The 24555-nt window shown below is 43.6% G+C and overlaps 2 protein-coding genes across 5 annotated transcripts in view; both read right to left on the reverse strand.

The window, feature by feature from the left end:
- The window catches only part of RTF2 (replication termination factor 2), a 57386-nt gene extending 45372 nt beyond the window's left edge, over positions 1–12014 (reverse strand). The window contains exons 1-5 of the mRNA XM_083744664.1: positions 11859–12014; positions 10382–10476; positions 10183–10276; positions 8870–9009; positions 7724–7802 (exon numbers count right to left, since the gene is read on the reverse strand). Of these exons, the coding sequence (XP_083600790.1) occupies positions 7724–7802; positions 8870–9009; positions 10183–10276; positions 10382–10476; positions 11859–11927 (477 nt within the window). The 5' untranslated portion in view covers positions 11928–12014. The remainder of the gene's footprint in view (positions 1–7723; positions 7803–8869; positions 9010–10182; positions 10277–10381; positions 10477–11858) is intronic.
- A 2028-nt stretch (positions 12015–14042) lies between these two features.
- The window catches only part of CASS4 (Cas scaffold protein family member 4), a 39676-nt gene continuing 29163 nt past the window's right edge, over positions 14043–24555 (reverse strand). For 3 of the 4 annotated variants that reach the window (XM_083744217.1, XM_083744218.1, XM_083744220.1), the window contains 5 exons: positions 22656–22754; positions 20293–20442; positions 17954–19321; positions 16820–16900; positions 14043–15529 (listed from right to left, as the gene is read on the reverse strand). In XM_083744217.1, the coding sequence (XP_083600343.1) occupies positions 15116–15529; positions 16820–16900; positions 17954–19321; positions 20293–20442; positions 22656–22754 (2112 nt within the window). In that variant the 3' untranslated portion in view covers positions 14043–15115. The remainder of the gene's footprint in view (positions 15530–16819; positions 16901–17953; positions 19322–20292; positions 20443–22655; positions 22755–24555) is intronic. The other variant, XM_083744219.1, reaches the window with a different exon arrangement.

A 24555-nucleotide genomic window follows, 5' to 3' on the forward strand; every position in this document is an offset into this window, starting at 1 on the left:
ACACAAGGGGAGAGAGAGGCGGCTATGCCAGTCCACCTGGGACATAGGTGGTTCAGATACTTCATCTTGGCCAGTTTTTGCAAGCTTTCTGACAGGTAGGACTACGCACAGCATCTCAAAAAGGCTGCAGTGGATGGGACAGCTGCCTCAACCTGCCTCACTGGCCTGCCTGAAAAAAGTTTAGAGGCACTGAGCCAAGCAGGAAGATATGAAGCATGCCGAAGTATTAGATTACACTGGAATTCCCTACTTTACATCATGATTCACTGCTTACTATAAGCTGCTGTAAGTCGGAAAGAAAAGCTGAGTTTTTCTTAAAATAAAAAACAAACCAACCTAAAGCCAATTATATGCTGCTACTAACTTCCGTGAGGTTATACCGGCTTCAATTCAACCTTCTCAGCTCAGCAAGGTCATAGACGGGCCTGGAAGTATACACTTGGAAACTTTTGGGCACAGAAGTCTATGAGAGCTTGACTCCATGAGGGCTTCTTTCTTCGTAGCCGAGTAAGTAAGATTGTCTTCCATAAACACAGTTTTAACAATGAGTCCTTAAGTGACTGTGGAGGCCAATTCTGGAACTACATATCCTTCCACAGTGAGGACATTGGTTTCCGGGCAGGAGTTGATCACAGTGTGGATCTGCCAAGCGTGCCCTCCTCTTACCACATTTCTCCCTTGCATCCTGAGTTTGAGTGTCTTCAAAGCCCATGATGCCTTTGGTAAAGGCTGTTCTCCATTGATCAGAAAGAAAATGGTCTGGACTAGACCTTCAGAAATCTAGATCCCTGAGGTTGAGCTGATACTACCATGCCACAAAAGGGCTTATCATTCCCATATCATTTGAAGGCTATATTATGACCTCCTTAATGCTATTTGTTCTTTTGCCTTATCTCCTCCTGGCTTTATGGAGGTACAGTAAGTTACAAAAGGAACTAGGAGATAATCATTATCTAGCAGGAGACCTCAGTCTATCAGGCGGCCTTGAGGAAATTCTATTTTCTCAGCCTCCTTCCTATACTCTTTCCACCCCCAGCCCACATTCATCTGCAATGTGGGAATAATGCCAGTCTCCTTTACCAAACTGTAGGAAAGACTGCTGCAACAACAGTCCCCTCGTGAGCGGTAACAAGCCTCAGTTAACACCTCAATTTTAATAGCCTTCACATTCCAGTGCTGGGAGAGGAACGTAGTCAACTGCCAATAAATCAGCCCAAGTCTACATAAAATTCAAGTTCCACAGAGCACCCTCAGTGACCAACTGCTAAACCTTGGGTGGTTTGCACCATGGTTGAAAGGTGAACATGCAGCATGATGGTGTATGGGTGGGGCTCAAATTATAGCTGCTTTGCTGCCCCTCCAGCTGTGCTGCTGGGAACTAAGCAACCATTTGGTCTAGCACAGGAGTGATGCACCAGCACACTGCTTGGTCATAGTTAAGCTAAAGCTTAACTGGTTTAAAGTGAGGTGCAAACCAGACAGTTCTAAAAAAAACTTGTCAGTTTTAAGAATTCTTGAACACCGGTGCATTAACATAATCTATGTAGGTGCGTAACCTATGTAGCTCTGAAAATCCCAATTCAGAGAGAACTTACATATATCTAGCCGGTTTTATATCCCACATTTCTTGCAAGTAACTCAAGATGTTTAGGTTTTCCCTCCTCCTCATGTTATGCTTGTAACAACTTTGGGGAAGTAGGCAAGAGGTGGACCATTTTGACAGGTGAGATACTAATCTTGCAAATTTAATAAATAAAATAAAATTTAAGATTGTGCTCTATTGTAACTGACGGCCACCTGTCATGTTTGATCTAGCGGAGATTCCTGCATTGCAGGCGGTTGGACTAGATGACTCTTGGGGTCCCTTCCAGCTCTACAATTCTATGATCCTGTGATATTGTTTTTATGATTTTTGTGAGCCACCATAGGAGGCAATGTAAACAGAGCCAGCAGGAAAATGTTTTCAAACTCACACTGGGACTTTGTGTCATGTGCATTAAGGAATTTTGGGAGGAACCTTCCCCCACACAAAAATTTACCAGAAAATCCAAGAACCATTTTGATTGTGCTACATTTGATAAGATCTAGAAGAAGAGATGAATCAACACATCTGGCCCTTGGATGTAGGGCACCAGATCTTGACTTTCCAGGAAAAGGCGTAGTCTTCAGATGAACTGACATGAAGATAAGAATGGCTATATGCACACACATGTAAATGCACACTGGTGTCCGATAAGAGAGACTGATTCCATCACAGACTGAGACTGAGAAGCTTTGGCAGACCTTCCCTTACTACTCAGCGCAACTACTCTCTCCCATACACAAAACCTAAGATAAAAGGAAGTATTAATGTTTCCAGAGGGTTTTGTTGTTGCTGCTGGTCACACTGGAAGAGAGTCAATTTAAAAACTCTTTGTATGGGTCACAGCTCATGTGCATGAGTCATTGGGCAAAGCTAACTTTGTTGACCCCACTGTCCTTGCTCATTTGAAAATATGCCTATCAGGGTTTAATGCGCAGGGGAAAGGTGAGAAGAAATCTTTGGCATCTTTAACCCCACATATGTGCACGCCTAGCTTCTATCCTGCAAACAAAACCATAAAATAAACAAGTGGGATCTGCATTAAAACAGTGTAGTGTAAGGGTAGTCAACCTTCTTATACCTACCGCCCACTAATGCATTTTTCTTGATGGTAAAATTTCCTCACCGCCCACCAGTGCTTGATGGAAGGAGGATTCAGATTGTGCCGTAGAACCCCCTACCATCCATCTAGAATCCTGAAACGCCCACTAGTGGGCGGTAGGGGCCAGGTTGACAACCCCTGGTGTAGTACACCAGCCAGCCATGCTTTCTTTTGAGATACTTCATTCCATTCACACATACAACCATATTTTCCACTCCCCCAATAATACGTCAGTATTCCATGACTACTGAGTATGCTCAGTTCTAACAAGGGTGTGTTTCCTCAGCTTAGGGGTCTTTCTACACCAACACTATTTTGTACTTCTGCAAACCTTGGGTTCCTCCTGAACCTGCTGAACCTCTTGGACATAAATGGTGCCATTTGGGTTACATAAAGACCAGCACTTTAAGAAAGAGTTAACTATTAGTATATAGCATGAGTAAGCAAACAAAGGCTTGGGGGCCGGATCCAGCCCAATCGCCTTCTAAATCCGGCCCATGGACAATCCAGGAATCAGCGTGTTTTTACATGAGTAGAATGTGCCCATTTATTTAAAATGCATCTCTGGGTTATTTGTGGGGCATAGGAATTCGTTCATTCCCCCACCCCCCCAAAAAATATAGTCCGGCCCCCCAGAAGGTCTGAGGGACAGTGGACTGGCCCCCTGCTAAAAAGGTTTGCTGACCCCTGGTATATAGGATGTGAATAAATCTAGTTAATCTGAATTTCCCTGAATTCCAAAATGGGTAAGGACCAGATGTGACTTGTAGACATTGGACTTATTTGCAGAGGACGAAGAATGAAAGGCTTGTTTTCAGAATTTATATCTCATCTTATCAGTGGCTATGAACAATAATATGGCACAATAAAACCATTATCCACGAAACAATAAAAATGCAGCAGAAAACAGCAGAAAAAGCAGGCCAACAGTAAAACAGTAAAAAACTATGCTCAAGAGGGAGAACAAAGTAATTAAGTGTCATTAAAAGCTCAAAGGGAAAAGATAGTATTTGCCTGGTGCCTAAAAGGTACTAACCATGACACCAAGCGAACACGTCTTGGGAGAAACCCTCACATTTTGGCCACAAAGGCTGTTAGTTGTCCACCTAGCCGGAAGAGGATGGGCTCCAGAGAAAAGCCACTGAGAAATCTTTATCTAGTGCTGGGTAGCAGTGGGCAGGTAGGTTTGAAAGGCTGGACTTGAAAGATTTGCAGGGTGAAGACATTAAACACACACATTTGCCATTTTTGGAAACTTTTTCAGGCACAATTTACATTCTTTTATCCTCAGTCATGGGGCTCATATATATAGCTGTGTAAAAACTCTTGCAAATCCAGTTTTCATTTAAAACAAACACTGATCAGAATTCGCAGTAGAAAGCCGAACTTCTACGAGTTATAAGATAACCACTGCACAAAGATTTATTGTTATGGGCAATATGCCCATTGTTATATAATACAACTATTGATGTTCCAACAGTCATTGCAGCTCATATTTCCTTTTCGATATCACTTAATAGTCAAGTGGGCTCCAACAGAAAGTAGCATAGCAAACTTGTCTAAGCCTGTTTTAATGTTATTTGGCTGCCATGAACAAGAAAGGGAACCAGCACAACTGGAACAGCCAGCTCTAAAAGGAATCAATACATCAATAGATCAGTTTCTATTGACTTTTCAATGTAGCAAGCCAAGAAAGCATCATTATACCAAAGTCCACAGTATTCTCTGTGGTAGGACTGAATCTGTCACTGCTGGCTTCATTTCGACATGCATAACAATGACTTTTTCACATTACTTTACAAAATCACAAAGTTGCAAGGAACAAAAGGTCATTAAATTGAACCTATGACTGCCATAAAAAAAAACACAACAGACCTCACCCTAGACCTACCTTCTCACTGACTGATCAAATAAGCTAGGGATGTGGTTCCCAGTTAGGGGTCCGGGGACACCTGGGGATTTGCCAGGGACTCACTTAACTTGTTAATTGCACAGTGAAAGCCACAATGATGATCCACAGATAACCCAGCCTCTGCTCGTGACCAGGGCCTGCTTGCTAGCAGCGGTAAAAACTTGTGAAAGTGTTGCTGAATTGCAAGTGAACTAGGACTGGGCAAAAACTTCTGATACTGTTTATTAGGGCTCTTGCAATTGGAGTGGCAGGGGGTAGGGTTCACATGTTTATCATTTAAAAAAGGTAAGGGATCTCTTCCCCTTGCTCTCTACTTTTTAACTGAAAAGAACTTCTAATTGCTTTCAATGACTACCAAGTTTAGAGGACTCTCCCACTGCTTGTAGTAGGGTTTGCAGTGAATCTTGCTTTTGAGTTTGGGATTCATGTCTCATCCTGGAAGTCCAACAGCGGAAATAGCTAAGCAAATTGCCACTATGATTAGCACAACAGCTCACCCTTTGATGTTTTAGTTTAGTGCTAGGGCACTGTCTGGAAATAGGCAATTTGTGATAGTATCACAAATTTTATGGTCTGTTTTTAAGTATACCTAAAATCCTTTGCTTATTAGGGGCCACCCCACATTTTCTTCAAAAAATTGCTTTGGCACAGGTAACTACCATAGTTATCAAAATTTTCAAAAGCAGGGGGTACATGGCTTGGCTTTTGAAAAATAGTGGGTACTCAGTAATAAGCTAATTGGGAACCCCTGAGCTAGGGACACCTTAGCACAGCAGTACCCAAGTGCAGCCACCAGGGGCTAAATACCGTATTTTTCCGTGTATAAGACTAAGTTTTTCCCCTAAAAAATAATGTCAAAAATTAGGGGGCATCTTATACATGGATACATCTCCCCCCATTTTCTTAAATATGAGTCCCCCAAAATAGGAGGCATCTTATAGACGGAAAAATACGGTAGCTTATACAGGCATTTAAGCTATGAAAGCACCTGCACACTGTTTACTGTTGTCATCATAAAAAGAGTCAACTTACAAAATGGTCCCATCGCACACGTTATGTAGCTGGCCAGCACTTGGTACATTTCTCCACTGGAGAAACTCGAAATGTGTCCACAGAGTACACAGCTCTACAAGCCTTGGGAAAGTGAGCCGTGCCACAAATCACATACATGGGCAAAACTCTCTAAGTACCACTAGCCAATCTTCTGCCCTGGGGAAAATTCATTCCAACTTGAAACATACTTATCTCATTTCGACTTTAGTTATGATTAAGTCAGGGACTGCTGCTTTATACAAAGTGAAATCACCGGTGCATCTAGCACCATACTGGTCTCTCTGATTTTTTCTTTACTTAATGGCCTGCAGCTGAATTGCTATTTTAAAATATATAATCAATCATAGATGCATTTATGAAGAATATCTTACCCTGAAACTAGTGATTTGTGCATTTTTGCTGCCACAACCTCTGCTGAAAGACTACTCTGAATCTCACTACAGCTTCTTCAACTTTCAGTTTACTTTGAATCCTTAACTCACATTATCACAGGTATTATCACTGCAGTACATCTGTTTATAAAACTAAATTCTGACTTAAACCACGGTAGATGGCATAGTGGAGAATGGACACACAAGAAAAGGAGAAAGTGGAGAAAGGAAACACATGGAAAGCCTGCAGAAAATAAAAGACAAAAGTGTTCCACAGCAACCAACTAAATCAGTGTTCCTCAAGCTGTGGGTAGTGAGGGTGAAGTTCCTTAGGAGAGCGTGGAAGATTTGTAAAGAACTGCACATGTCTTATTAGTAATCTGTCCATGAACAATAAGAGTTTAGGGTTGCCAGTGGTGTTGGCCCTGGAGTAACTCAGAGGAGGGAGTAGGAGCCACATGTTATCTTAGGCTAGAGAAAAGATGCACTGAGAGAAGACACAACGTGTGTATAGGAGATGGACAAGATGGGTTCGAAGGGCCACAGGATTCAACTGGCAACAGCAGCCTATGTAAGTAGTATGGAAACCACATAGGAAACAGCCAACAAAACAACTAGCTTTAGGGAAATTCAAGGACCTTTGGAATGAAGGAGGAAGCAAGTTCACAAATAGTCTTTCTTAAAGAATGGCCTATTTAGATTCCTGCATTGGAGGGAGTTGGACCAAATGAAGAGGAAGAGGAGGAGGAGGAGTTTGGATTTGATATCCTGCTTTATCACTACCTGAAAGAGTCTCAAAGCGGCTAACATTCTCCTTTCCCTTCCTCCCCCACAACAAACACTCTGTCAGGTGAGTGAGGCTGAGAGACTTCAAAGAAGTGTGACTAGCCCAAGGTCAGCCAGCAGCTGCATGTGGAGGAGTGGAGATGCGAACCTGGTTCCCCAGATTACAAGTCTACCGCTCTTAACCACTACACCACACTGGCTCAGGGTCCCGTCTAACTCCACAATTCTTATAAACATAATCCTAAGAGACAAAAAGAAAAGACCAATTCTTAGCTCTGAGGAGACGGAGAAAATGAGATGTCAGTCTGGTGCACAGTAAAAGGATACACACTTGAATGACTTTCACCAGTCTACTGAAAACAGGACCCCAAAGTCCCCTTGGGTTAAACAAATTGTGTCCTCTCTTTGAGTGCACATGTGCATGGAAGAGAAAACCAAGAGCTGCAAAGTAGACTCTAGTTATGTATGTTTATAACACTGCTTAAGTCAGCACTGGGGAGTATCTGGTTGTGGGGCTGATTAAGCCCACCAGGCCTTCTCAATTCGCCCACCAGGTCATTTAGGCAAAATCATACCCATCTGTCAGGTGCCTGATGTCATAAGACATCAGGTAAAGCACAGGTATAAGCTATGGTTTCAAACAGTGCTAAATTCAATGTTTCTTTGCAGCTGCAGGTTGTATTCTGCACTGTTTGAATGTAACACATTACCCTGTTCCATTGCTTTCAGCAGGGATCAGATACACTCCCTACCCACCTGCCAAAGTGGCCCCCAGAGAGCAGGGCACTTCTAGATCTGGCCCTCTGGAAAATCCAGTTCCACAACCCTGGCTTAATTTAAAGTAATTTTGGGCTGGGATGCAGCACAAACATATACTAGAAAGCTCGGGGGAGAGGAGAGAAAGGACCAAAGCTTACCTTGTGGCACACTTCAGTTTTAATTTCTTTGAGAGCACGTTCAGAGAAGACACATCCACAGTTGCGTAGAAAGCAAAATCTTTGGCAAAGCAGAGAGAAAATGATATTCAGAGGTTAAATACACAGGCAACAATGAAGCTACAGATAGCTCTAACTAAGACTGCAATCCTATGCACACTTAACTGGGAGTAATTTCTGAGTAAGCATGTATAGATTTGCTGTAAGCAATGGGGTGTAAGATAATTGTGGCTAACTTGTATTAATTGTTTTAATGGGACCCAGGCTGCAGTTATATACACACTTAGTCTTATCACACTCAGTGGAACGTAACATTTCGAGCATATATAGGATGAGCTGCACATCCGAACTAAATTTAGCTGGATCAAGGCCAGAATTTATAAGCAAAATTTTTCAAGTCATACAAGAATGCAAAAGAAAAGTGATAATAATAATAATAACAATAATAATAATAATAATCCATTTGTTACTGCCATTTGTCCCCAGCAGACAATTTAGCCTGTGTATCGCAAAACACCCCCATGTGGTTAACACAGGAAGTGCATATTAAGAAAAGGCCTCTGCAAAATCTTCATTCATTAACGTAGTAAGAACTATCCCATTTCAGTAAGCAAGCAATAAAAGCCAAACATGTGCTGTCACAGTACAGTACATATTTAGTTTTACAGATACTCAAATTTCATAGGCATTTCCATATTCTTCAATGACATTAACGCTGATAAAACTTACAATATGCAGGCCTTTAGAAGCTTCCCAACTTAACCTGAATAGGTTGTCCCTTGATACTCAAATAAGGTTGGATTTTTCTCATAGCAAACTATTTAATGTGTCTAGATTTTGGTCATTAATCCTGAAGGCTTATGTATACTCACTAGGAAGTAATTCCTAATGAGCACAGGGAGAGAGATACCTCTGAGTAAGCATGCACAATACTGGGGTGCATGTGACATATCTGCACATCATGTTCCTGTTCAGAGCCCCACAGGACAGCAGCAGACTGTGATTCCACTCCCATCTTCCTAAGTAGCATGCCCCATTGAAATCAGTGGCAGTTAGTTTCTTTGAAAACTTGCTTAACCATCTAAGAACAGTAATTTTTCTCCACCACACAGGATATTAAATACTTACCGATGCCTTCCATTCATTTCCAACCCAACTATAGGGCAAATGAAACGTGCACTCTGGATGTCTTCATATTTATCCCCTTTTGTATTCCCCTTGTCACCAGTCCAAGCAGGATTGTCTGAGAGATTTAATTCTATGACGTTCTGAAAGGAAATAAAAGTCTCTTACACAAGTTTTTAAATGGAAGCAAGTTGAAGTGACCTCCTGAAATAATGCAGTTCTTCCCTTTATCATTCTATATTAATAAAACCATTTGCAAAACATTCAAGGTTAAATTCCTACTCCTGACTGAAGGTTTCTTTTTAAAAAAAGCAATGGAAATGAATTGCTTTTCTAGCCACAGATCTACTCAACTCTTACAAGCCTGGTTAATTTCTAAAATAGCAACTCACCTGATAGAGACAACAAGACATAGCAAGCAATATTTAAATTATTGGTGCTTAGGCACTGCATACTGAGCTTTAATTGTCATTATTCCGTTGTTACTTTTTAACAATTTAATAGAACTATGTTAAGCATCAGAGACACCACAAAAGTGGGGCTTGCTCTCTCTCTCTCTCTCTCTCTGCCCAAATACATTTTAATGTGAGAGAGAGAAAAAGCAAAGAAGGAACTACAAGAGAAAACAAGGAGGTCAAGTCATGGGGTAATGCAGAAAGAATGAGGCTGAGAGTTGTTCTTAAACCACAGTAAAAACTAGAAATCCACAATTCCATTTGTCACAGCGAGTTCCCAATCCCCTTATGGTGAATATCATGATCCTTAGGTCTTCCTTCTCTCCCAGGAGCAGTACTATGCTTCTGAGTTGCTTAGAGGGGCTCTGAAGCACAGTACAACTTGCAGTGAACTTCAAACAAGGCGCAGGGCGCACTCCAGAAGCATAATGCAAGGTTGGGGACAAGCGTCATAACATGGGAAGGGGCATGGTTCTGTGACCAGTATTTATCAAGGCCAGGCAAAATTTGTGGATGCTTCACAATATCCAAAAGGTTTTGAATATAATTTTAAGAAAGAAGAGGGAATTGGCTTGATAGACAAGGTCATTTTGAGTGCAAGGAATACTATGACAGAAGCAAGAGGAGACCAATAGCCAGCATGCAAAAAAGATATCAGAAGATGCAGCATATAAAGATTGCCCCATGGTTTTTTAAAAAATAGAAGCCTGCTAGAGAAAGTAGGAGCTTCAATGTTTCATTAAAATCAATAGGATTTGTATTAAGGAATTATACAAAATAAACTTTCTCTGAATTATGCCTAATAGTTGTAGGCTCTGATATCTAGAAAAGTTCAGACAGATTACAAGCATGTGAATTTACCTTAATACTCTTGATGTGGGATGCTGCTTCAACAAGGACTTTATCGGAAGATTTATCCAGCAAAAATTCAATGATTGCATCTTTGTTATATAGTCTGTAATAGAAAATATACTGTAAAACTCGGTAAACTTCATGACTGCAATTTATTCAGAAATTAATATTGTTTCACTGAAAAGGAGTTTAAAAATGTGATCCTAACCTGCCAAGTTCACAAGCGACTATAGGCCTGCTCAACTTTTCTTGACTCAGAGTGCAGTAGTACCACTGGGCCACCAATTCTGCATTTTTGTCAACCTGAGGAATACATAAAATTATTAACATTTTGTGAAAGAAATCCTTAAAGAAAAAAACTTTACAGACATCTTCCATTATGCTTTCCCCTTCTATGTGAAACCCCCAAACACCAGTTTGAAATGAGTTGAAAGAGAGTTGCCAACGACAAAGATGATCAGAGCTTTCTAGGGGGTTTTGACCCAACATAAGCAACTGGAGAAATGCTTTGGGGCAATTTCATTTAAGAAAGAAAAGAAAAAGAAAACCCACTGGGAATGGAAGAAAATAACCCCAAATTATTTTCTTTGTTTAGTCAAAGGTTGCTACTCAGACAAAACAATTTCTGAATCTTCATTGTTTTTTAAGATTTTGTGTCAAACATTTGCTCACCAGCATTCTGCAGAGCAGTCAGAAAGCTCTCATGACACACAGGCCAGCCTCAAGGAAGTAAACAACCCCAAGAGAACACAACCCTCAGACAAAGGGGTAGAGAAGAAAAAAATGTGCCCCTCCAATTTCTTAAATGCTGACAGGGCCCTTTTCACTCAGTTCTGCCCCCATTTTACCTTCTATGATAATGTTCTATGATTCATGTTCATGAGCATGTTAACATCTCACAACCCAAGTACGATCCTTCATGATGACAGCTGCATGAAGATCAGCAACACCATACTTAACATGTGGTTGCAGTGAAGTAATATGTAAAGTCAGGGATGTCCCAAGAACTGCGATCTACTCCCACTATAAAAACACTGGCAGTGATCTACCCATTGAATTGACCAAAGTTGTTGAGTTTTTTGGGGTGTAAGACCCGAAGTTGTTGAGCTATTTTTTTTTTTTGGGGGGGGGGGAGAGAATAATCTAAACTGTTGAGCTTTTTGGGAGGGAGGAAGACCCACAGTTGATGAGCTTCTTCTGGGGAGGCTTCAACATAGTTGTTTAGCTTCGTGATCAACCTGTTGGACATTCCTGTGTTAAATCATGTTGAATGTGCCAGCTTCTTTTTCTGTGTTTTTGAAAGATAGAACGGAGGGCTGCTGCAAGTGTGGACCCTCCAGAACAGACCACATCTGTTATTGAGATGCGCAATAGAAGAGTCATAGGGACAGTGAAAGCAGAAAGGTAAAACAAGGAGGGGTCTGGCGGGAAGCACACATCCTTAACAGCCATTCAGAAAGAGGGATCACTCGTGCCAAAGGCGTTATGCTTTGTCCACCCACTCTTTTCCTTTGTGGCAAAGGTTTCCCAAAAGCTTAGCTACCTCACGGCAGCTTCTGAGGCTGGGACTACCCCGCCGTCTCCGAAAACCATCTTTCCCTTGGCCCCCCAAGGCCTCAGCGCGCCCTCCGGCCCACCCTTCCTCTATCCCAGAGGACCAGAGCCAAGGCCTTTCCCGGCCTCACCTTCTCGATCTTGCGGGGCCCTTTCACCAGCTCGTGCCTCTTGGGGATCGTCCCCCCGTCGCAACCCATCTCTCTCCCTCAGCTACTCCGCTGCCGAACTTCCGGGTTCCTCCAAAACAAAGGAGCTTCCGGTCGACGGAGGCCGTCCATTTCCGGCGCAGAACGGGAAATGGAGAGGGCGAGGTGAGATGACGTAGGCGGCCGGCGTTGCTAAGGGCAACCTGGCAACCAGCAATACGCTTCATGGAATGGTTTCGGTGATTCGGTGCGGCTGTTTTATTTAGTGCAGCCGAAGCCATTGCAAAAAAGATAAAATACGCGAAGCAGAATACAATAAAATGCATTACACGTTTAAAATAGTCGGTGTGAAAACCAGACATTCTGTCAAAGAGTTTTTGCTCCCTTGGAGGATTTAGTTTGCCATTCCCACAAACATTTATCCAGGCCACTGCAAATTGAAAGTAAGGGCATGGCCCCAAAGCGTGTTTGCATCGCAGTAAAGCTGCAGCCTAGGCAAACTTCCTTGAGAAATTGTACCACGCTAACTGGGATTCACTTTGGAGTAAGCAGCGCATAGGGTCTGGATGTAGTGCTGCTGCTGTTGCGTGCAAAGCATCACTAAGATCAACGGGACTCTTCTGAGTAAACAAGACTGGACTGAAAGGCTGAAGTTTTTATGCTTGCTTACATCCCCCAACCCTTACATTACTCAATCAAAAAAGAAATAAATTACCAGTAAATATTTCCATATTGTTTTGCAATCATGTTTCCAAAGTGGTGTGGCAGTGGTGGCAGCAACCAAAGAAAATACAACCGTTGGTCAGCAGTTCTGCAAGGAAAGTGTGTAAAAGGCTCTCGCTGAATCTCCCCTTCTGTCACAGATGCATGGGAAACCCTCGGTTTCTGAGGTCAAACAGACTTTTGGGGGGAAATCGCCAATTAAAAAGGATGTTTTTGAGCTGCTTTTAAGGAAAATCAGAGAATCGGCAAAAATGACACAGCCCAACATAGGGTTGCGATACATCCGGATTTTCCCGGACATCTGGCCGATTTCCGCCCGGACACTGCTTCCGACCGCAGTGTTCCGTGTATGTTTAGGAAATTCCTGACGTATCGCAACCCCACCTAAACAAAGCCCTGCTGCGCTTCCCGTCACTTTGGGGCTTCCTCTCCTTTCACTGAAGTCCTCTTCAGGCTACGGGGATAGTCTCCTTACAAGCCACAATGACTCTCCAGCTCCCTCCCACCATTTCTTGGTTTGAATCTATTTTGTTGTTGTTTAGTCGTTTAGTCGTGTCCGACTCTTCGTGACCCCATGGACCAGAGCATGCCAGGCACTCCTGTCTTCCACTGCCTCCCGCAGTTTGGTCAAACTCATGCTGGTAGCTTCAAGAACACTCTCCAACCATCTCATCCTCTGTCGTCCCCCTCTCCTTGTGCCCTCCATCTTTCCCAACATCAGGGCCTTTTCCAGGGAGTCTTCTCATGAGGTGGCCAAAGTATTGGAGCCTCAGCTTCAGGATCTGTCCTTCCAGTGAGCACTCAGGGCTGATTTCCTTCAGAATGGAGAGGTTTGATCTTCTTGCAGTCCATGGGACTCTCACGAGTCTCCTCCAGCACCAATCTATTTAGTTATTAATTTCCCAGCACCCTATGTGTATGCAGCCAATCGTGCGAAGTGCCTGTCTTTCCTGTTCCTCTCTTCCTTTGACCAGCCATGGAGGCAGGTGTACCTCCACTTGCTCCAGCTTTAAATACATAGATGTCTGAAGCTGGCTATACTGAAATATAAGTATTTTGCCTGGTTAGGTTTTACTGCTGCCTTTGGTGGAAACCAATGCAAGGCCATAAGTAAGTAAATTATATTTTAAATTTACTTTCCGGTGTGTTGCCTGATTCCTTCTTAAGCTGTTCAAGGGCCTTCTCAGCAGCCCGAGACAAAATGTTATCATATATATATATATATATATATATATATATATATATATATATACACACACACACACACACACACACACACACACACACTGGTATATATTTGTTGTTGCAACATTCCTGTGAGGTAGGGAACTACAGTACTATTGTGCTCCTTGCACAAGGAGAAAATGGACACACATTCTGTTTGCTTCTCAAAGAGTCTCTCCATTACTTCTAGAAACAGAACTCAGTTTTTGCAATCACTTATTGATTTAAATTTATTTATTAAAAGACTTCTCACTTAAAATGTATCAAAGCAGTATACAATGATAAAATTACAGCAGAATTACATCAAACTGCATAAATACACAATAAAACAATGAGCAGAGGACAATTAAGCCAGCATTAATGGCTGGTAGATATTTTCATCAATAAAAAATGTTTTAAACTGTCGGTAGAAACGTAACACTGAATGTGCCTGCTGTATTTCTGAGGAGAGGCTACTCCATAGCACTGGTACAACTGTAGAGAATGGCCTCTTCCTGGTTGTCACCAGATGGACCAATGCAGGTCATGGCACCACTAGGAGGGGTTCCCCTGAAGATCTTAATGAACAGACAGGATCATATGGAAGGAGGCGCTCTGTCAGATAACTGGGTCCCAAGTTGTTAAGGGTCATATAAGTCCATAACAAAACCTTGAACTGGGCTCAGTAGTCCATTGCCATCCCTTGCAGCATCTTCAAGAGAGGTGTAACATATATGTGGTTAGAAGCATAGCTGCCACATTCGGCACCAGTTACAACTTCCACATCAAGCCTAAGAACAGACCCACAAAGAGCACATAATATTAATCCAAACTTGTGGTTACCAGTGCATGGGTCACTGCAACCAACTTATTTCAGTCTAGTTGTAGTTACAGTGTACCATTGGAAGCAGAAAAGGTGGCCTCCAGTGACACTGATGTTTCCAGGAACACCTTCAAACTTCACACATGTTCTTTCAGGGAGAATGCAATGCATTCAGAATAGGCAGCCCATCTAATTCCTGGAACTACTCACCCACAGGGTCTGCCTTGTTGGAATTCAGCTTCTGTTCGGCCCTATTGTTACCTTGCACTGTGAAGGGGCTGCAGGTGGCAGCCGCCCACTTCCTCCACTCCAAACCTTCCTGTGTCAAATGGGAAGTTCTGAAGGGGAGTTGCTAAAAGTGTTTCACTGAGTGCAGCTAGAATCCTCCCCACATTCAAGAATCTTGATTTCACAGGATTTCTGAAGGAATGCCTGAATCTAAAGACCTGTCAGTATGGGGTATCCTCAGAACACCAGAAGAATGATGGCTTCATTCCATCATTGCTCGGAATTGCTGTGTATACTTCGACAGCCCATCAGCTTGATTCTGAAGTTCCTTCATTGCCTCGGGGCTTGGATATTGCATTGCAGCATTTTTCGTTGCAACTGCCAAGTTCTTTAGCAAACCACAAAAGTTGCTGCTGCCATGCAATATCTCGTTTCGATCGGCCTTCTGAAGGGCTTCCTGACATAAGGCATCCACCAACTTTTGGCCCACCATAATTATCATTTTGCTGTTGGCTATGAAAACTTCAGGAGCCAGATCGTTGCTAAGACTTTTGTGGAAAACACCAATGGCCTTCTGGACAGCACCAAAATACAGTCTGCAGAGATCAGAGAGGACCATCTTTTTGGTTGAATCCTCCTTGCCCACAACATTATGCCTCATCATAGGTGGAGAATCCTAGAGACAGAAAAACGAAAACAAGAACTATTATTGAGAGCTATCAACATTCATCTTCTTGGTTGAATCCTCCTTGCCCACAACATTATGCCTCATAGGTGGAGGAGACTGACAGGAGATATGATAAACCATCTTCCAATATCTTAAGGGCTGTCACATGGAGGAGGGAGAACGCTTGTTTTCTCCTGCTCTGGAGGGTAGGACTCAAACCAATGGCTTCAAGTTGCAAGAAAGGAGATTACGACTAAACATATCGAAAAACTATCTGACAGTAAGAGCTGTTCAGCAGTGGAACAGATTCCCATGAGAAGTGGTGGTCTCCTTCCTTGGAGGTTTTTAAACAGAGGTTGGGTGGACATCTGATGATTTAGCTGAGATTCCTGCATTGCAGGGGGTTGGACTAGATGACCCTTGGGGTCACTTCCAACTCTAAGATTCTATAATTCCCCAGCCTGGTACCTTCCAGATGTTGTTGGCCTCCAACTCCCATCAGACCCAATGAGCATGGCAAATGGTCAAGGATGGTGGGAGTTGTAGTCAAAGACAAATCGGAGCGCATCAACTTGGGGAAGCCTGAGTGTAGTTTTTTTGTAAGGCATTCCATCACATCAGAAGTAAAGGTTATTTACTAATACCAGTATACTCAGAAATACTACACTTAGGGACACAGAAACCTGCCTTATGCTGTATCAGACATTTAGCCCAGTTTGGTCTACTATGACTGGCAAAAGCTCTCCAAGGAATCAGGCGGAAGTCACCTGTTACCAAATTCTTTCCTCTAGCAAAGTCAAGGATTGAACTAGGGTGGTAACTCAATTTATGGAATGTTATTCAATTAATTGCATATGTTACCTGTGAATTAATTAATTAGAGAATAAAATCTGCACATGATAAAACGGTATTTTAAGATTATGTGTGCATGTGTCAGTCATCACCTTTAAAGAGACATTCCACTTTCTTTCACACAGGAGGGAATATTTCTTGGTACATCAGGGTTTATAATAACAATACATTTGGGAGCAGGGAATATGCAGCCTGATTAACTGTGGGAAACTGTTTTAATTGGTCAAAATGTTTTTTGCTAAATTAATCTGTTAAGAGATCCAACAACTAAATGTTCCAGTCATAATTTCAATTGAAGAAAGGTGTGATTTGAAGTATTATATACCACAGTGGGGAACCTCCAGTAAAAGGAGACATTTTTAAAAGCCTAATTGTGGTGTGGGAGTGCTGAAAAAAATCTGAACCAGATTAATAATTTTAGATCTTTGCTGCAAATACTAACTTTACCTTTATTTTTAACTTGACATTCTTCCTCTCCACCTTGCTAGATGAAAGAGATGGTTGTGTCTGTCCCGGTCCTGGTGATTTCTGCAAAGCGTGGGGGTAGGGGGAGAAAGATGTATGTATGTATATTTAACATAGATGGCCATAATCCTTAAATGGGAAAAAGATTACACGCTGTATGATCCTGCATCATTGGAAATCCTGTCCAAATGCCTCTGAGCTCTAAGCTTTATATTAAAAAAAATTGTTTTAAAAAAACATTATCAGAAGCTGACTTATAATGAGTCAGAACATTGTTCCATCTTGGTCAGTGTTGTCTACACTGATTGGCAGCAGCTCTCCAGGGTTTTAGGCAGGAGTCCCTCCTCGCCCTACCGGGAAATGCTATGGATCAAACTTGGTACCTTCTGCATGCAAGTAAGATGATCAACCTCTTAGCTATGGGTAAAAACACATAGTGAGAGCTGGACCATAAAGAAGGCTGATCGCCAAAGAATTGATGCTTTTGAATTATGGTGCTGGAGGAGACTCTTGAGAGTCCCATGGACTGCAAGAAGATCAAACCGATCCATTCTTAAGGAAATCAGCCCTGAGTGCTCATTGGAAGGACAGATCCTGAAGCTGAGACTCCAATACTTTGGCCACCTCATGAGAAGAGAAAACTCCCTGGAAAAGACCCTGATGTTGGGAAAGATGGAGGGCACAAGGAGAAGGAGACGGCAGAGGACAAGATGGTTGGACAGTATTCTCGAAGCTACCAGCATGAGTTTGACTAAACTGCGGGAGGCAGTGGAAGATAGGAGTGCCTGGCGTGCTCTGGTCCATGGGGTCACAAAGAGTCGGACACGACTAAACGACTAAACAACAACAAAAGACACATAGACATTTTTTGTTCCACCTAGCTTCTATTGTCACTACATTTCTTCTAGTATTTTACCCTTTCTGCTTATTCTATTTTTGTGATTTTCAATATGGTCTTTTGTTGTATGTTATCTGCCTCAATAATCTTGGACTGAAAGGCATATTAATTTTTTAATTAAAGTTCGTACGTTCAAAATTGTAGTGGTAGGTATTCTAGTTTAATTAATCTAGAATGAAAGGCATAATATTGTGCATGTATATCAAAGCCCTACTGACCTGTTGCTGGATATAATCACAAACTTCAGTGATGGCAGCTTTTGTTTTCTCCAGACATGGGCTATTTTCTTTTGGCTTATCTAAAATATGTCTTAAAAGAGAATCTACCCGCTGTTCAGCTCCGGGCTTAATTACTTCATGCTCTGCACCCACTCTCCATTCCTTGCCTTCTTTCTCTTTGCAGTTCTTTCTGAAAAGTAGCTTCCCGTTAGCTATGATGATAGATGCAAATCTCTTGATGTCATCTGGAATGGTGCGAGCAATCATAACAAACCGATCCAGATCGTCAGGGTTGTTCTGAGGCTTCTCAGTGACTAGAACATCGAGTGACCATTTGCAGTTATTCAAGGCCTCTCTCGTTTCCACCAGCATCTGAAATGAGTCCATGAGGATATTCAGTTGCTTTTTAATTCTTGCATGAAGTTTACTGTCCGAGGACCGAGCAGAGTTTCCTTCAACGGCTCTAGCAAAGTCCAAGAATTCTCCCAACGAGACCCTTATGTGGTCAACCGCCCGGTGGATTTCCTCAAGGTTTCCCTCCAGGTGTTCTCGGTACCTCCATCTGCTGCTCACAAAGATCATGAGACTTGCAATTGAACTGGACACGCTATGCTGGAGCTTAGTCAATGTTTCTATGGCAAACTCAAGTTCCATTGTTGCTTCTTTAGCGGGTTCTTCTGATGATGAAGAAGGGGCAGATGAGGATGCTGCAGATGAACAGGACTCAGTAGAAGAGCTTGACCATGTTGATATGGTGCTGGTTCTGCTGTCTACACTGGAAACAGACAATCGGTCTTGGTCTCGTTTGCTATCTGTGTAATGTGGTAGAGGGAAAACATATGTGTGGTCTCCAGAATTAGGACTCTGTGTGTTTTCTTTCTTTTGAGACAAAACAACAGGCTTTCCTCTTGGTATATCATAGACAGTCTGTTGATGGCTCTCCTTTTCAATCATGGAGGACAGAGCACCCAAAGGAACATCGTAGTTACCATTCTGACGCTGCACTAAGGCTTCATGTGTGGATGGTATGTCATACAGAGGAATTTCTGGAAGTGTTAGTTTCCTTTGTACAGGTGGAACATCATATACTTCTGAAGTTACCAGTTTGACTTCATTATTTGCTGGCATGATTTTCTGCGTACCAGAATCGAGCCTCGTTGGTGGTATATCATAAAACGCATGTATATTTGGCGAACGATTCTGAAGAGCTGAGTTTAACCCTGCTTTTTCAGGTGACACAGGTATATCATAGATCCATTCTGATTTCCGAAGGTTTGGCAAAGTATTGTAAGGACCCGGATGCTTTCCTTGAGGTCCTCTTTCTATAATGTCACGTTCTCTTGAAAGTGGTGTGGGAATGACATACACCTGGAAAACAGCGAAATGCATGCTATTACAATTGCAATTCTATTCCACTTCTAAAAACTCAAAGCAGTGTACAAAAGAGAAAAAACAGAATCCCATGCTAGCAATTTTAAAACCAAATGAAACAATACAAACATAACAAAAATTCAAAAAATGCACTAGGCTCAGACCCCCCCGATGCTGCTTGTAGTGTTGTTCAGAGTACTGCTTCCTGACGCTGCCAACTGTCAGGGACTGGGCAGAGGAGGAATGATGGGGACTGCCTCCCCAGCTTGACCCTTCCAGGGAGGACCAAGAGGAAGACAGTTTAGATTTACAACAGAGGTCACAGCTCAGAGGCAGACGAGGGGGAAAGTTGGGAAATAGTGGGAAAGGAGGAAGAAGCTGAAAGACACAATGTCTTTAGGAAGTATTGCAGACATCCCTCTCCCAGAACCCGGCGAACCTTGAAAGTAGGAGAGCAAAGAGCTCAAAGACAGAGGGCACATAGCAGCACCAGTAGGAGAGATGATGAGATTGACAAATGAGGAAGTGGGGGAGTGGAGGGTGGAGATTCACTTGGGACAACGCCATGATCCAAGAGACTGGGTTCTATAGCGTGTCTCTGTAAATACTGAATAAAAAGCAGATGGTAAGATACATTCCTTGTCTTTGTACATTCCTGGGCAACCGGCTAGGAGTCACTGACAGCAGCTTGACACCAAGGAAGCCCAAGATGGCCACCAACAGGGGAGAAGTTCCATCCAGTGCCTCCTCAGATCTGCAGCTGCCTGTACCTGCAAGCCAACATTGGAGGTAGTAGCCAACCTCTTGTTCTCCCTTCAGCCTACAGCAACTGACCTTAAGGATCTGGGTTTTGTAGAAGTCACACGCCAGTTCAGCCCATCCACAACCGGTCCCCATGATAAGAGCAGCATGACTGACAGAGAACGGCAAAGCTTCATGATCCACAGAACAAAATATGCTGCACTTACATTTTCTAAGGAAGACTCTTGCAGTGTGTGAGTTCGTGGCTTTTCTGGGCTCAGCGGGATATCGTAAAGCTGCTGTGCTGTTCCCAGGTAGCATTCTTTGGAGGGGAATAGTTTGGAGCCCTTTCTGGAAGAGGGTGGTGTGGCAAGACCCTAGTTAAATGGTTAAAAAGAAATTAATCTGTATGCTTTACCAACAGCGCTGAGGGAATCATTGTATACATTTCTTTCAATGCATGCACAGAAGTTATTTGGATTTGGTCATTACAAGTCTCCCTAAGTCTCCCTAAATTAAAAGAGGTAGAGAAAAAAAGAACAGGAGTAGTCCTTATGCCATTTTCTCTGTGAATGCAACTCTGTAATATTTGGAAGAGGCTTTAATGTCAGGGATCAGGCCTGGCATTACCATACTGAAGCATCAGTCTTCTGCACAGAGCCCAGAACTGATGCCTGCCCGGCATCACTTTAACATTGCCATACATTGCACTGGAACATTGTGGGATGTTAAAATGGTACCTAGGGACGCGGGTGGCACTGTGGGTTAAACCACAGAGCCTAGGACTTGCCGATCAGAAGGTCAGCAGTTCGAATCCCGGTGATGGGGTGAGCTCCCGTTGCTCTGTCCCTGCTCCTTCCAACCTAGCAGTTCGAAAGCACATCAAAGTGCAAGTAGATAAATAGGTACCGCTCTAGCGGGAAGGTAAACAGCATTTCCGTGCACTGCTCTGGTTTGCCAGAAGTGGCTTAGTCATGCTGGCCACATGACCTGGAAGCTGTACGCTGGTTCCCTCGGCCAATAAAGCGAGATGAGCGCCGCAACCCCAGAGTCGGCCACGACTGGACCTAATGGTCAGGGGTCCCTTTACCTTTTACCTTTAAAATGGTACCTGCCTCATGAGGAGTGCTGCTGTTGGGTAAGACAGTGGGACAAGGGCATGGTGTAGAAAAAGGCATATCAGGGAAAACCATGCTAAGCATGCTGTCAGTCCTGGTGCCAATCTATCAGGGACTCCCAGGAAGTAGGGGCTGGGATCTAGCCAAGTGTTTTGTTTATGTCTCACAGTCAGAAAAGAATAGGCCCCCGCTACTGCAAAGTAGTTGTGAGACTCTCAATTGGCCAAACCTGGTATGAACAACAGGGGTTTGGCCTTCTGTTTGGTATACCTTAGGCGCCATTGGCTGATCCTGCTTCCCAGTCACTGACCTCCACAATATAGATTTTGCATAGCCCAGATTAACACTAACATTTCGGTGTTGGATTTTTTTAAATTAGTGTCTGCAAATGTGACATGAAGGCTGTCAACACCAACCCTGCCTTGTGGGAATCCCTTGCAGACCACTGCAGTGCCTGGAGACAGGCAGTCAGGTCATGTACCCATAGGAGATACCAGAGGAGGAATGACTACTGGGAGTTGCGCAGAGTGAAGAAACGCCATGGTGCATCTGCAGCAGCACATATGGACACCTTCATCTGCCCCAGCTTCAACAAAACATGTCTGTCCCATATCGGTCTCTACAGCCACAGCAGGCGCAACAACCTTCCAACAGTTTGACTTCACCTGCCAAGGCTTACTCCTCCATTGTCTCCCGAAACAGAAGGTTGCCAACAACAACACTAGCACTTTTGACTGCAAAGACAAATATGCAAAGATATAAAACCCCAGTGAGCGGCTAGGCAGGAATTTCACTGTTGGAGTTATCTGCATGGCTCCTGGTCATTTCTGTACTGTCAAAAAAAATCTGATTGCATCATAATGGCACACTGAAAAAGAACGAGCACTAGATGGCAGAGTGGCTTAATAAACGTATTTCCGGAGATCTGAATTAAAATACAGTGGTACCTCTGGTTATGTACTTAATTCGTTCCAGAGGTCCGTTCTTAACCTGAAACTGTTCTTAACCTGAAGCACCACATTAGCTAATGGGACCTCCCGCTTCTGCTGCTGCTGCGCCGCCGCACGATTTCTGTTCTCATCCTGAAGCAAAGTTCTTAACCCGAGGTACTATTTCTGGGTTAGTGGAGTCTGTAACCTGAAGCGTATGTAACCCGAGGTATCACTGTATGGATCTACTCAATGCGGTGGCATAGCAAGGAACGCTCAGCCTCTACAAACGGAAGTGGACTTTAAAAGAAAAGCTTGTCTGAAAATAAGTCACGGAAAGGAGTGCATGTTATCTGACACCTGTGTTATCACAGGCACTAACTAGCTGCTTGGTCTTCAGCTGGTAGGTCTTCACACACTACTGGGCCGTGAAACATTTTCCCCCAGTTGTGTTTTTTTATTTAGAAGGATAGCTGGCAATGATGTTTAACTGACTGCCTGTTGTTACCTGATAGCCATATCAATCAAGGCAGAGGGCCTCACCTGTGTGAATACATGATGCTGCGGCGATGGGACGTCATATATATCACTTTTCTTCTCCATTGATGATGCCCAGGTTGCTCTGGGAAGAGTGTAGAGGTGCTGGGAAGAAAGCGATGAAGAAATTGAAAAGAGGTTACAGGATCTGTGAACATTTTATAAAGATGAGTAGCTACTGTCAGTCTATTTTTGAGCTGGCCCAGGACCATGTGAGCAGCCAGTGCATGTGTTTTAGCAGAAGCGTCACATGCTGCCAGTCACCTACCCCATCAGCAGTCTAGCCGCTGTATTCTGCACTTGCTGGAGGTTCCAGACCACGTCCAAGACCAGCCTTGACTAAAGCTCATTGCAGTACTCTAGTCCTGAGATTACTAATTGTGATGGCCTGGGAATCTGATTCAGAGGCTGAATCGGAGGAATCCCAGCCTGCACAGGAGTCCCCGCCTCCAGGGCCGGCTGAATCTGAAGGGCCCCCACCTATGCTGGATCCTCAGGAGCAGACACCAGCTGAATCCATTCTGGCTCCAGAGGTGATCAAGGACCCATTGCCTGCAGGTGCTCCTCTCCCAGCCCTGTCAGGGGAAGGTGAGGTTGCCTCTGGGTCCTGTAACCCTCCAGCCTCTCCTGAGCTGCAGAGGCTCAGGGCAGAGAGGCGGAGGAAACTAAGTTCTCTCAGGAGGAGTGCTCGCCTTAAAGCCAGGAGAGGCGAGTCACCTGTGGGCCGGGACCACCCCAGGCCTCAGAGGAGATAAAGGCCAGTCAGCCCAGTCCCAGGTTGCGGGAGCAACATCGTTGGAAACCTGTTCCTGCCAGCACCCTGACCTGCTCTTCTGGAGTTCCTGACCATGCCCAGCTCCTTGCCTTGGACCTGCTTCGCCCTTGACGGACAGCCTCCAGACCCTTGACCCAGGACCGCACTCAGACTATGCTGCACGGTAACCCCCCAGGACCAGCACACTAATGCATGGACTATGAAGCTTGTAAAAAGGCACTCCTGGCCACAGAGGTGTCCGTGGAATGAGATTGTTCTTTGAACAATTATTTCCCATTTTGGTCATTTTTGTGTGGTAGGTTTCTACAATACAATACAATACAATACAATACAATACAATACAATACAATACAATACAATACAATATTATAATCACTGATTAGTAAACAATGATCTGTGCCACCAAGGTGCTTATTGGAGGGGGTAGTACATATGGCATCCAAGATTAAAATCTAGTGAAGAGAAGTCAGGAGAGGTCCTGCCATTTTCTCCAAACATGTCAGGGAACTGCCATCAGAACAGGGGCGGGAAACAGAGGGGCAGTTGTGTTACAGGGAGCCTCCGAAAATCTTGCGAAGCAGTTCCTCTTCCAGTGATGAGGAAAGCCCGACCTCCAGTGGGGAAGAGGTAAAAGGACCAGAGGATGCTGCAGGGAGCCTCAGCACCGCTTCTGGCCAAGCCGGCCAGGAGGGAAGCATGCCCCTTACATTGCCCACCCTGCGCAGAGGTCTAAAGCACAAAGAGGGAAGGAAAAGGCTGGGAGTAACAAGACTGTTATGTTGGGGGAGGTCCAGGAAACAACCACTCCCGGATTCTGCTAGCGATTGAGGCAGACATGAACTTGTGGCTCTGCACTGTAAATAGTTTGCACCAAAATAAAACCTGTAAAAGACAGGTCTGAGTCCTGCATGGTTACTCACAAGCAACCACCACTGCCATATGACAAAGCAGATGGCTGAAAAGACAGGAGAAACTTAGTGCTATAAACTCTAGAGGGGAGGACAGGCGAGGTAAGCCCAGTCCCTCTAAGATCCCCACTCAGCCGCCATGTTTACTCCTATAGAAAAATCTGATCAGTTGGAATAGAACGGTAATAATGTATGTCTTTTGGGAAAGCTATTCTCTTACCCA

This window comes from Podarcis gaigeae, assembly GCF_964106915.1.
Source record: "Podarcis gaigeae genome assembly, chromosome: 6".
NCBI classification, from domain to species: Eukaryota; Metazoa; Chordata; class Lepidosauria; order Squamata; family Lacertidae; genus Podarcis; species Podarcis gaigeae.